This window comes from Eschrichtius robustus, chromosome 2 (genome assembly GCF_028021215.1).
Source record: "Eschrichtius robustus isolate mEscRob2 chromosome 2, mEscRob2.pri, whole genome shotgun sequence".
Taxonomy (NCBI): domain Eukaryota; kingdom Metazoa; phylum Chordata; class Mammalia; order Artiodactyla; family Eschrichtiidae; genus Eschrichtius; species Eschrichtius robustus.
Window position 1 is genome coordinate 11,866,105 of NC_090825.1, and position 13,238 is coordinate 11,879,342.

At 50.2% G+C, this 13,238-nt stretch overlaps 1 protein-coding gene across 3 annotated transcripts in view; it reads left to right on the top strand.

The window, feature by feature from the left end:
* The first annotated feature begins 1,430 nt into the window (after window positions 1-1,430).
* The window catches only part of TRIO (trio Rho guanine nucleotide exchange factor), a 372,926-nt gene continuing 361,118 nt past the window's right edge, over window positions 1,431-13,238 (top strand). Inside the window, exon 1 of one of the 3 annotated variants that reach the window (XM_068535156.1) lies at window positions 1,431-1,587. In XM_068535156.1, coding sequence (XP_068391257.1) covers window positions 1,431-1,587 — 157 coding nt within the window. Of the gene's footprint in view, window positions 1,588-2,197; window positions 2,217-2,604; window positions 2,819-13,238 lie in introns of those variants that run through there. The other 2 variants (XM_068535157.1, XM_068535155.1) reach the window with 2 other exon arrangements.

Here is a 13,238-nt window from a genome sequence, read left to right on the forward strand (position 1 = left end):
TGATGTCTCCAACTGTAATCCCGTACCACAGGGATCATTCTAGCCTCCCTCTCTAACAGTGAAAAACCTGGTATCCACCACCCACTATTTATTTACTCAATTGTTCATCTGCAGTATACATGTATACGGTTTCATCAGTATTCATCAGTTGTTTTTTTTTAATCACTCTTGTTTCTCCCTCTCCTTGTTTTCGGCAGCGTTGGCTCCTTTAACCTCTGACACCCATAACTTCTGCTCCCTTTGCTTGCAGCCACGTCATAGGCGTTTGTACCTGAATATTTGTCAAATGCTGGCTTGACACGGGTCTTCCGTAAAGCTGGATGTCACCTACCCCCCATGTCCTTTGGTCTCCTCAGCCACCATCACCTTCCCCATTCTCTACATTCTGGTGGGGTAGCTGTGAGTCCGCAATCCCATTTTACAGACGAGAAGACGTCCCCCAGGAGTTCAGAGGCTTGCTCTGCTCCCTCTGGGACTGGAGTACACAACACCCATTTTCACGATCTCTCTATTCAACAACTATTATGGAGCCCCGTCTACGTGCTGGCGCCCGCGCTGCGCCAACGAGAAACACACCGGTCCCGTGCCGGAGTCAGCCGGCCCCGCGGGCGAGAGCCGCGGTAAACAGCTCAAGCGCCCCGGGGACGGCCTCGCGCAGCACGAGCGAGCGCCCGGCGGGGGGCGCAGTGCTGGGCCAGGAAAGGGCCGCCCTCGCTGGTCAGAGCGCTCCTGCTCCTTCCAAGGGTTGCAGCTGCCCGGGAGAAGGAGCAAGGCTGAACGCTACCTCAGTCATCCGCCGGCTCTCTGGGCGACCGGCACCCCGGCGCCGCCCCGCCTCTCCCGCCAGGCCCCGCCCACCACAGGCCCCGCCCCACCCGCCGAGCCCACGCTCCGGCCCCTGACGATATTCGCCGGAAATTGCCGAAGCCCCTCTTTTTTTTTTTTTTCCTTCCTCTCTCCTTTCCCTGCTCTCCCTTTTCCGTTCACCCGGGTTCCCTCTGCCGTGATTTCCCCCCTCCCCCTCCTTCCTTCCCCATTTGAAACCAAGATGGAGGCTCGCGGCTGTCGCCGGCGCCCGTGATCCCGGAGCTCCCGCCGGCCACGGGCCCCCGCCCTCGCGACTGCGTGTCCGGCACGGTGCGCGCTGCTGCCCGCGCTCCGGCCGGCGCCGCCGAGGCCGTGGCTCCGCGCCCCCGCCCCGCGGCCGGCTCGCGGCTCTCGGGCGGAGTCCTCGTCTATGTGGGCGCGCTCCTCCGGCCGAGCCGCCGCCGCCGCCGCCGCCGCCCGCCGCCGCCCCGGGGCTCTGCGTCCACGCGCCGGGCGCGGGCAGCTGGGCGCTCGGCGCCGCCAGGCCAGGCGCGGAGCGGGCGGCGCGCGGTGCTAGGGGCGCGGGGCCCGAGCCGGGCGCGGCCGCGGGCGCCGCCGCAGCCATGAGCGGCAGCAGCGGCGGCGCCGCCGCCCCCGCCGCGTCCTCCGGCCCCGCCGCCACGGCCAGCGCGGTGAGCTCGGGCTGCGGGGGCGGCGCCGGCGAGGGGGCCGAGGAGGCGGCCAAGGACCTGGCCGACATCGCGGCCTTCTTCCGATCCGGTGAGTGCAACTGCGCCGCTGCCCGCGCGCGCCCCGCCAACCCCGCCGCGGAGGCGCGGTCCGCGGGCCCTGGCGCGCCCGGTGCTCGCCCGCCCGTCGGGCCCGGAGCGCGCTCGCCCAGGCCGCTGCCCCGCGCCGGGGCTCCCGGCTCCACACCGGCGGGTCCCGCTGCCTGCGCCGCCCCCCGTGCCGCGGCTCGGCCCGGACGCCGCCGGCTCGCCCTTCCCTGCGCCCGCCCCTCGTTCCAGAGTGAAATCTCCCCGTCGCCCGCCCCGGAGGCTACAGCTCCACCGGTTGGGGCGCCGGCTCTTTGTCTCTTTCGAGGGAGGGCCAAGGAGGCGGCGGCGGGGACGGCGAGGGCGGAGGCCCCTGTCCCGGAGGCCGAGAGGACGGGGGCGGCGGGGCCAGGCCCGGGAATGCGGGCTCTCATCTGGGCCGGTCTCCGGGGGTGATTTGTCCCTGGCCCCTCGTCGACCCCGTAAGCCGCCGGGTTTCTTCGCTCGGTCCTCTAGCCTGTCACCTCCCCAGACTCGATCTACACTTCTGGGAAACGGGGCAGCCATGGCACCCACCGCCCAGGGAGGAGGGGAGGTGGTGTCAGACATGAAGCGCGGCCGGCCGGGCAATGGGTGAGCCATTGTCTCCGGGGGTGGCCCGGGAGGGACATCTGGGAACGTGGTGACCCCGGGGGGGCGGCGCGGGGCCGGCACTCGCGGGGCACTGCCTGGGAGGCAGTGCCAGGTGGCCCGGTGTCTCTCGGGCGAGGAGGGGGGTGGCCGCGGGAGAGGCGAGCTTTGCGGCCGGCCCGCGGGGAGGAGGCTCGGGAGGCGTGACAGGGCGTCCCCGGGACCCCGGCGGCGGCGCCTCCTCCCGCCCGGGCCCAGATCCCGCGTGAGCTGGTCCCGCGCCCCGCGTCCCGGAGCCCAATCCCGTTGGCTGGCGCGTCCGGGCGGCGGCAGCCTCGGGGCCCGCAGCCCGGAGCGCAGCGCCCAGCGGGCCAGGTGCGGGGCAGGGAGGATGCAGACTCGGCGCTCGAGAGCCGAGGAGGGTGGGCCAGGTCGGGGCCGCGGCGGGCGGGCGGGCGCGGGGCGCGTGCGGAGTGCTGGCGGCGGCTCCCGGGAGGACGGCTGGGCCGGGGACGTCGGGGGAGCGGCCTGCGACGGGGAGCGCCCCGGAGGCCGGCGGCTCACGTTCCTTCGTGGCCTCTTCCAAAATCAAGTCGCCAGATTCGGTGAGATCAGTTCGGTAATCCGGGTCACAGGGAGCAATTTGCAGCGGGAGGGCCATGGTCGGAGGCAGAAGTGAGCAGTGCCGGTGCATCCCTGGTTTAGTACTGTCTTCCCTCGTTTTCTTGGTCTTTGTCAGGTGGGGTTACTTTTGAGTCATTATAAGAGGTTGGTTGTGGCTGGGAGTGACATACGCCGACTCAACACTGTCAGCTTGGGGTTAATATACTCCCCACTGCTCCCTCTCCCCGAGAGGTCCCCGCAGAAAGCAGAGGTTTAGGAAAACATGAATTCCTTCAAATGAAAGCCTTTTTTTGGTGCAACTAGCCCGATAGAGAAGCCCCGTCTTACCTCTTAATAGCAGACCTGGGACGTCTTCCCTTCATGCCCTGCAGCTAAGTCTAGCCTGTCTTCTCTCTGTCTTTACCACCTGTCACAGAATAATGGATTCTGTGCAGAATTCAGCTCCTTTCTCTTAGAAAGGCACCTGTGCCCTGGTGATGGAATTTTTGGTGCTTTCTGAGACCAGACTTTCTCATATCTTTATTATGCATAGTAGAGAAATCACTTCTTTCGCTCAGAAGAGCCTCAAAAGACATCAGGTTGGACTGGATGCTCCCAGAAAACTTGCTCCCAGTCAGTGTGGCTCTCCGCAGGCTTTACCTGGCGAGGTAAGTCTGTTGGTGGCCATGCCTAGGCCTGTGCTCTTGATCCTCTGCTCGGTCTCCTGTACATGTTCAGTTTGGGGCAGAGCCAGTCGGTGCTGCCCACGGGTTTATTCCTTTCTTCCTCCTTCCAAAATGATTGGGCAAACTGCCCCTTTAGTTATCTGACTTGGAATCAGGAACCAGAGCAGATTTTAAGTAGACAGCAGTTGTGCCGTCCCATCCCAGGGGTAGCCTGGAACATCTTTTAAAAGCACTTTTTCCTCCTTTGGGCAACTCTGAATCCCTGACCTAGATCTTGGCTCCAACATCTAGGGCAGTGATATCTAGCAGAGGGAGGGTGGAGAGGGACCATTCAGTTGGATTGGTCGGGTGGGATGGGACGAACGTTTAGACAGATGAAGCAGGAGGACCCTGGGTGGGGACCTCACCTGGTAGAATGGCTCAGGCAGGGGTCCTCCTGGGCAGTTTGGATTGAATGTGGATGGCTGAACAGAGAGGTCAAGTCCGTTAGTAAAATCGAACATTTTTTCCTAAGATGTAGAAACACAGGAAATAGGTTCTCGTTGACTGGGGGTGGACAGATCAGGGTGTGAACATTTTTCCAGGGTGTTGTGAGCCTGGTACTTAAGATTGCCAGTCTGACTTAGACAAGGCGTTTCTACTGGTTGCCTTTCATTTATTGGCCCTGGAACCGTTTGCTTGGCCACCTTATTTTCTTTCCTCCTTTTTGTTCCTTGTCTGTCCTGCATTAAATTTTATCCTTGTAGTCACCGATTGAAAACTGGTACCCATGGTTGGATGAAAGAAGGCGAATTTAGCTTGATAGAACTTTTAAATAATTAGAGCAGTTCAGGCATAGAATGGGCTGTCATGATTACTGGACACACTCAAGCAGGGGCACTGCCAACTGCCAGGGTTCGGAGCTGGGTGCTGGGGGCAGGACTCCTGCACTTACTTGGAGAGGGTCTGGGGAGATGGCTCAGGGGCTGTTGCCTCCTTGGATTCTGTAGTTCCCTCTCAACCCCCAGCACCTAGTGGTTATTCTTCACTTTTCTTTTAAAAAGGCATCACAAACCTGAGCTGGTCCATTAAAAATTTTTTTTTAAACGTTACGGAAGAGGAAGCAGGCTTCTAGGGAGGTTGAATGACTTGCTCAGAGTGGAGCTCCGGTAGGGTGGGGTCAGGGCCAGGAAACATGCCCCTGACTCTGGGCTTCTTTCACGGATGCCTGTCGTGGCCAGGACTTTGCCTACATTAGTTCTCAATCCCACCGGGACCAATCACTTTTATTGCCAGTCTCTTTTGGGGCTCTGTTCTTGTGGCAATAAGTCATTCTTTCAGAGCTTTCCCTGTAACCTTTCTGGAGTGTGTGTGGGGTACTTACATAAATGCATTATTTTTAACCTGCTTGGCATGTTTTAGGTTGGCATTAAATGAATGTGCAGAGAATCAGGGTTTGTGGTTATTATGAAGCGTCATGGCTCATCGTGCTGTGTTCCTTTCATTACTAAATCTTATTTTGGACTCCTGGCTGCTGCGCTTCTCTTTCCAATGGAATATGTGAAGACAGTCGAATCTTGTTCCTTAGTGAGGAAGCAGTCTGCATATCCTTCTATGTTGGTATAATGGTTTCCTCATGGAATATCGAGGGAACTTGTCTTTGTATTTATGCTTCTAACACCACGTAAGTAGCTGGCTTCTGAGCTTGAGTTGCTGCTGCTTTGTATACTTAGAAGCCTGGCGGCTTTGGTCTTTGTGAGCACCAATAATAATTAGCAGTTGGTCCTTGTTACCCTCAATGTTTTGAAAAGGAAAGTTGAAGAAAATGAAACTTGATAGTGAAGGTTGGTTTCCCCTTTCTCAGTGGCACAGTGAGGCTCAGTTTTAGAGGAGAGCAAAGAGATAGCTGAAAATATCCTGTAAGTGATTTTCAAGAAATCAAAGAGCAGTAAAACAATCATTGATGGAAACTTTCCATTGAGACCTTGTAAACTGACTTATTGACATGGAATATTATATTTTTTCCTTTGCGATTTAACCATCCAAGATTCAAATGAAGATTTAGATGAAGCCATTTAAACCATTTAAATGATTAACCAAGATTTAAATGAAACCAGTGGTTCTGTTTGAGATGAGGCATGTGGTTTAAGTATGTTTTTCAAATGTATATTAAAAATACGTGATTAGGATGGCCTTTTCAGACCTCTTAAATGTTATGATAGAGTTGGGATTTGTTTCTAAGTGAAAGATGTGTTTGGAGCTGTCATAATCTAAATCAGCTCTATCTGATATTTAAGTTTATTTACTTGACTCCTCTACTGAGAAAATTTTCTCTCATATCCTTGGTGGAATTTCAGAGAAAAGTCAAAGTCTTACTCAGTAGCCACACTTTACTGCCTAGTAAAGTCACTTATGTTGCTAGGTATGAATTGTGTTTTACTATGAAAAGCAGTCTTAACAACCCCCTTCTTTCCTCCTCGGTTCTATAATGAATTGGTTTTTGTTTCCTGAAGTGCATTGTCTTGACAGATTTTTAGTAGCGCCGCTGGCAGAGCAGTAGCTACTCTGTGGATGGTGAAGAAATGGTTTCGGGTGAGAACCCTAGTGCATTCCGCTGAAAGGTAGTGGTACCTCTGACGCCGCTGCTCGTTTCTTCCTGTCGCGAGTGTTCAGCTGAGTGGACTTGGGTGAACTGATTGGGGTGACTGTGTTGTTTGTCTTGTGGACAGAGATGCTGTCTTTTGTATCTTCTCCCTGCTTCTCAGCCCCGCTGAAGCTTCCCTCGTGGGCAGTGAACAGGATGGGCCCATGGGCGCAGAAGGGGTAAGAGGAATTAGATGGTACAGAGACAGAGTTGTCCTCCAGATTCTGCTGCTGAGCTGCCCAGCAGGCCATGGGCAAGGGGATGAGCATGCATGGGAATCTGCCCAGTGTGCCTTGCGAATGGCAATTCTGGCAGATGTATTGTTTATTATTATTATTATTATTCACCTGGAGCCATTCTGGGTATCGCTATCGCTGTGTCTCTGAATTAGGGCAGAGGAGCAGAAAGGAGCAAGGCTGTGTGGATCAGGACCCCGCAGGGCGCCTTCGACTCTGCCTGCTCCGCATGGCCCTGGGCTCCTGCACCCGCTGTGGAGGCACTGCCTGCCTGAGCCTCTGGCCCCTGCTCCTGCCACAGTGCTTGGCCCCGACCAGACCGCGATGTCACTCCGTCTCTGCCACTTGATAAAGAGGAGACCCTGGCTAGAGTTTCCAATGCCGTCTCCCAGCATTGTGACATCCTCGAGCCTTCCGTGCAGACGGTCTTGTTTATGGGAATTCTTGCTCCAGTGGTTAATGGTTGGCGAGTGCCTGAGTCTCATGTTCCCTTCTCATTTGGTAATGGAAGCACTCAGTTTGCTTATGGAATAGTTGTTACCTTAATTTCCTCTTTTTTGTTCCTTCTCCATGTAAGGAAGCCCCTGGAAACCCAAGTTCTGAACCACCTGCCCTCTGGGAAAGGTTATATATGTCTGGGGCGAGAGCGAGAGTGAGAGTAGGGTGTGTGGACTTTCCAAGCGCAAGGTGTAGGGGCTTGAGCTGGAGAAAGGCGTTTCTCTGGGGTTGCTGGGGTTTTTCCCTTGTGAGACCTTCTGGTCAGTCTGGACTATTTGATCTAATGCCAGATGTGCTCTGGCAATATGAAACCTCCCTTTGGTGATAAATATACTTGAATTGTAGATTACTGACTTTTTTGATCAGCCACACGTCTACTCTTCTCTGGTTGGGGAGGATTGCAGAGTAATCTATAGAGCAGATCTTGTGTTTTGGAAGCATCACACTATTTGGGCTCTGTCATAAATTAGTACATTTTAACAGTTACCCTGACAGGGGAAGCTTTAATGGAAACGTTAGTGAACACACAGAATAGGTTCTTGGTGTAGGGTACTTTGCGTTAGCAGTGTCCGCGTGAGTTCATCAGGCTTATTTTCTTACAGTTTGTAGCCCTGTTGTGGACAGCGATGAATTGCGCTCGGTTTCTGTTCAGGAGGGGTTTCTGCAAGGTCCTGCCAGCTGCATGGCCCTCCCCTCTTTTCCTTCAATCTCAGGAAGGTACTTGGTATGCTGCTCTGTTCCTGTCCGGCTGCTGGGAAGGGCTAAGGCCCTTTGCTGTCTGCTGTGGTTGTTAGCATTAAAAGGAGTAGGTGTGAACAGATAAACTGTGGTACATCCATTCAGCTGATGCCGAGTGAAGGAAGCCTGTTTCAGAAGGTTACATAGGATTCTACTTGTATGACATTCTCAAAAAAATAGAATTGCAGGGACAGAGAACAGATTGGTTGATTGCCAGGAATTAGGGGTGGGGAGAGCGTGACTACAGAGGGGCAGTGTAAGGGGCATTTTGAGGGATGATGGAACTGTTTTGTATCCTGGCTGTGGTGGTGATTCTATATATTAAAATTCATAGAACTGTATGTGGAAAAAAGAATCCAGTTGTACTGTATTATAATGTAAAACATAACATTAAAAAAAGGCTAACCACAAACTGGGGGAAAATATTTATATTACAAATCAGACAAAGAATTAATATACACGGTTAAAAAAAGGCTTCTTCAAATCAATAAGGAAGCAATCCAAAAGGGAAATAGACAGACAATTCAAAGTACAAAATGGCCAACACATATTCAAGGAAATGCAAATAAAAACTGTGAGATACCAACAAAAGTCAAATCTAATGGAAGTCATTTATCTAGGTAAACTTGAACAAAACTGAGTTATTTTAGAAAGATTTTTTATTGATTTTAAAGATAGTAAGAGTCAGACTGACCTAGATGGGACCAAACTTCCTGAAACTTCTAGGGGTCGCCTAGGGAGACTTTGAAGATAATTACGGGGAAGTAAAGATCCTTTTCTTCGATTCTGTAAGAAGCGTAACTTGGGAGTCCATGTGGCATATAAGTCAAGTCTGCTGACTTAAAAAAACTGTCTTTAGATACACACAGTCACCTGCTTCCAATTTTCCCACTCCAGTGAGTTTTGCTGCTGTCCAGATAGTAAAAGAGTAGCACATGCAGGGTGGTCCGCTGTGCCTCGACATTCCTGGTGTTGAAGAAGGAATTTCTGGGAATAAGTTTCATTTGGGGGAGGGGGTGTTGTTCCTGCATTAATACTTATGTGAGGTCATTTGCCCTCTGTTCATGGACCTTTCTGTGTGTAATTGACTCTGAAGCTCTGTATTTCACAGTGTTGATGGTTAACAAAGGAATTTATAAAGTGTTAGTTTCCCCGCTTGACTCATAACCATAAAATAAAGCTGAACTTGAGAAAAACACGATTCAAATTTAAAAGTATAATCCTCAAATATTTTTAGATAGGTTTTGTTGGTGTCTCGTTTCTCTTTGTGTGTGTGTGTGTGTGTGTGTATCTTGGAAAAGTCGTAAAACACCCCACTTTGGAATTCTGTGGAATGGGTGGTTTCAGTACAAGAAGAAATGAATATATCAGAGACTGAGTTTTAAAAATATTTATTTATTTATTTATTTATTTTTGGCTGCATTGGGTCTTCGTTGCTGTGCGTGGGCATTCTCTAGTTGTGGTGAGCGGGGACTACTCTTCATTGCGGTGGCTTCTCTTGTTGCGGAGCACGGGCTCTAGGTGCGTGGGCTTTAGTAGTTGCGGCACGCGGGCTCAGTAGTTGTGGCTCGTGGGCTCTAGAGCGCAGGCTCAGTAGTTGTGGCACACGAGCTTAGTTACTCCGCGGCATGTGGGATCTTCCTGGACCAGGGCTCGAACCTGTGTCCCCTGCACTGGCAGGTGGGTTCTTAACCACTGCGCCACCAAGGAAGTCCCACAAAGACTGATGTTTGAAATCTATTTTAAAAGAACCCATGTTTCTTAGTATATGTGAAGAGGCATGTATAAATGACGTGTGTTTTAATTTTAATTTGAAATTTATGCCTATGAAAAGTCTGTGAGAGGTTGGTCAAAACAGTATATATTTACAATTGTTTTCCATCGTTGATTCCTTTTACTTCACTTCCTCTTCTCGCGCTGATCCACATCTTCCGGGATTCCTTTTTCCTTCATTGCTGCTGCTGTTGAACGCCGTGTCTGCAAACCCAAGCAGGGTACTCCTGGGTCATTTGGATTCTGAAAGTTGTATGTTTTCTTACTTGCTTTTACTCTCAGTTAATCCTTGTCCTTCATGGCAGATGTGCTAGGATCTTCAGGAATAACAAAATACATGTTGTTTTTTGGATAACTTTATTAGTTTAGCTTTTAAATGATAAGGACCCAAAAGTACAATTCGTCTATTATTCATTCTGAAGGTGCACACAAATATATTGGGAAGCAATACTTTGATTAGAATGTTGCTGTAAGTATTTCTACTGAACTAGAGTCACTCATACAATGAAATCTCTAAAGTTTAAATTGTCTAATATTTTGGCATCCTAATAACGAACAGATTTTTCATGTCTAATACTAAACAAATAGATGTTTCTTGCTTGTAGGTAGCTTTATTTATTTATTTATTTTAATTCATGATTATGAGAAATACCTTCCAGCTCTCTCTGCCCTTTTCAGGATCACAGTGATGATAGCTGGCATGCAGGGGACCCTTACTAGCTCCAAAAAGCCAGATTGCACCGAGGCAGAGTATGTTTCACACATTTATTTCGGAGTTATTTCACCTCCATTGAAATGTTGTTGCACTGTCTTAATACATCTTGGGTTCAGGACCGTTGAGAACCGGTGCTAATTCGATGGTTTCCAGGCCAATCTGTTTCCTTCCCGTGACAGTTCCGTTCACGTGTCCCTGGATGGGAGCCTCCGGGAGAGCAGCTCCTGACGGGACTCGTGAGCTTCAGCCTTTTGTTAGCTGGCTGTGTACCTGTTTCTTTCCTGATATTTAACCGCAGTCCGAGAGATGCAGGATCTGCAGGGTTCGTTGTTGGGCATCTCTCGTCTCCATGGCATTGCTTATAGGTCCTGTCTCAGCTCTGCTGGTTGCTGAACACACAGAAGGGGACAGCCTGTTGGTGAGATGGGAACTGCCCCCCTGAACCAAATTACTGGAAACCTTTGACTGTAGACCCTATGCAGGATTAAGGTGGGATGATGGTAGATTTCCCGTGACAGCTTGCAGTGTGGATCGGGGGCTGTTTTAAGGGCAAGTAGGATGACGGGCAGTCTTGGAACAGCCCTCTGCCTCTCCACGAGCTTTGCGGTAACCTAAATCTTTAGCAGCAGCTGCCAGAGCAGCGTGGGAGGCAGGACCCCCAGCCGTCAGGGGTCAGGTAACACCTTTGGAATTAGGCTCCATAAGCGGGTAAAATAAGTGCATCCAGAAAGCAGTAACCTGCTTGTAAGATCAGAGGATGATATTTAAAATAGGTTTATTTTCTTGTCTCCACATGTTATTAATGTCAGTCCTGTCCTTCAAGAAAACCTGGTAAAGTCTTTCTCTTAACTATTCTCTCTACTGCTGCTACCATCTGAGTGCCTGTGATTCGAGATGCTGTGCAGGTGTTTTATATACGTTTTCTTATGTAAAATCAAATCCCCCTTCCAGCAGGTGGATGCTATTTCTGGGTTAGGATGAGGATCTCAGCCTCTGGGGAGGTTGAATGACTGCCCCAGTTTGCAGTGCTTGTAGGGGCTCAAGCTGGAATTTAAACCCATGGCTGCCAGACCACAAAGCCCCGACATGCCCTTTCCTTCCCTGATGGAGGGAGAGAGTAGAAATGACCCTCCCTCTGTACAGCATCCCACAAGGTACTGTGTTGTAACTTTCAAATCTTTAAAACTGAATATGTATATCCTTGTGTGTTGAGGACGGACGCTGTAATTTAGAAGTCTCACACCAAACAAAAGTGGAATGAAAGATTCCAGGATAGAGCAAGCATTTTTTTCACGTTGGTCTGAGCCCTATAATTTAGCTTCTGTGCCTTTCCTTTTGTCACCTAATTAAAAATGATGTTCCTTTTTACATAAATAACCCTGGTAACCCCAGCTTTCCCACTGAGGTGTATTGAGTTTTCCTGGCTCCCAGCTGTTTCTGTCTGGGGAGGACTCCTGTGGAAGTGCTGGTCCCTGTTTCCCTGGCTGTGTGGACTTTGCCGGGGAGGAAGTGTCTGCGGTGGTCAAGGTCAGCTGTCAAGGTTAGCGGAGGGAAGTTTGGGAAGGGTGGGGAGAGGCTGGCCGGGGAGGGAAGTTTTTTCAGCGGGTTGATGTGTGTGACACCTTATAAAGATTACTGGGGCTTTCTTTCTGACTGAGGAAGGGAGCACGGGTTGGGGAGTGGGGAGGGGCCAGAGGCTGTTAAGCTGCTTTGTCGGGGACAGTTTTATTATAAGGTGGGTGTGGTCACTCCTGGGTTCTTTCTGTGTAGCTATTTTGTTGCAGCCACTCATTTCTTTGCTGTTATTCATGGAAACGTGCCCATAGATGATGAATGTTGTGGTCATGGGGAATAGATTTATTTTCCACCATCCTCTTTTAGTGAGATAACTATCGGGCATGTGTTCTAGGTTTTCCTACATGTGGGGTGCATTTTCGTCAGTCACACCTCACCTGCCCCTCCCTCCCCAAACTGTAGCCTGATTTTATTCGATGCTTCAGGTTTACTGCACGTGCAGGTCCCAGCAGCATTTCCACACTGAGAACGTGATCTGTTGTCATGTGTCTCTGAGTAACTCCACATCTGCCTTGGACTTTTACTGTTTCAGTCAGAGGATGGTTGAAATGCTGGTGTCTTGGATGTAGACATTATATAACTGGAAGGTGTATTGTACTCTTAAAATCTGCTTTTCATTTCCTCCTGGTTTACTCAAGGAGTTTCTAAGTTTCAGGTTTTTTCATTTTTGTTTAATTCTCACTTTTAAAAAATTTCTAGAATTACAAAAGTAGGATTGGCCTGCTGTTTAATGGGAGAGTATGTGCTTTTGACATGCTGTTGTAGTTTATCTTTGATTTTAAACCAACAAAGGAGGTACAAGGCTGAAATTCATATCAACTTAGTCAAATTGAGATTTCACTGTATGTATCATTTTTGGCTATTTAGTTGCTTCATGTCTTCATTGTTGATTATATTTAAAGTTCGTTGAGGTTTTCTTTTTGAGGGGCGGGAGCAGGTAAGTTTGTTTTGAGAAGCCAGTATTCATGTTTAAAGAACTCAGATTCCCCAGTTGTTATTACTGTTTCACCTCAGGTGCATCACCTACCCCTCCCCTCCCCACGCCCCTCTAGATACACACACACATACACATACATATATATTTTGTATATATTAAATTTACATATTACTTTGTTTCTGAACCATTTGAGAGTAAGTTGCAAGGTGAGGGTGCCCTTATCTGTAAAAGGTGGCTTGATAGTATTGTCTTAAGAGCAAGGACGTTCTCTTACAGTAGTGACCCAAATCGTTAACTTTGATATAATATTATTATACAAATCTGCTGACTTTAATAACATTTTACCCGTTCTTCCAGAAACTGTTGGCGATTAAAAATATATTGGTGGCCCAGCACTCTATCCAGGACCACATATTGCATTTGGTTGTCATGTCTCTTTCGTTTTAATTTGGAACATCTCCCCAGCCTGTCTCTTTTGTTGCTTTGATATTTTTGAAGATTCTGGTCACTTCTGTGGAAGGCTGTCCCTTGGTTTGGTTTGTATGATTTCTGGGTTCAGGTCGTGCATTTCTGGCATAAGGGCTGTGTCCTTCCCCGGGTGCCCTGACAGGGACACAGCTGTCAGCTGCCCCATTGTGGGA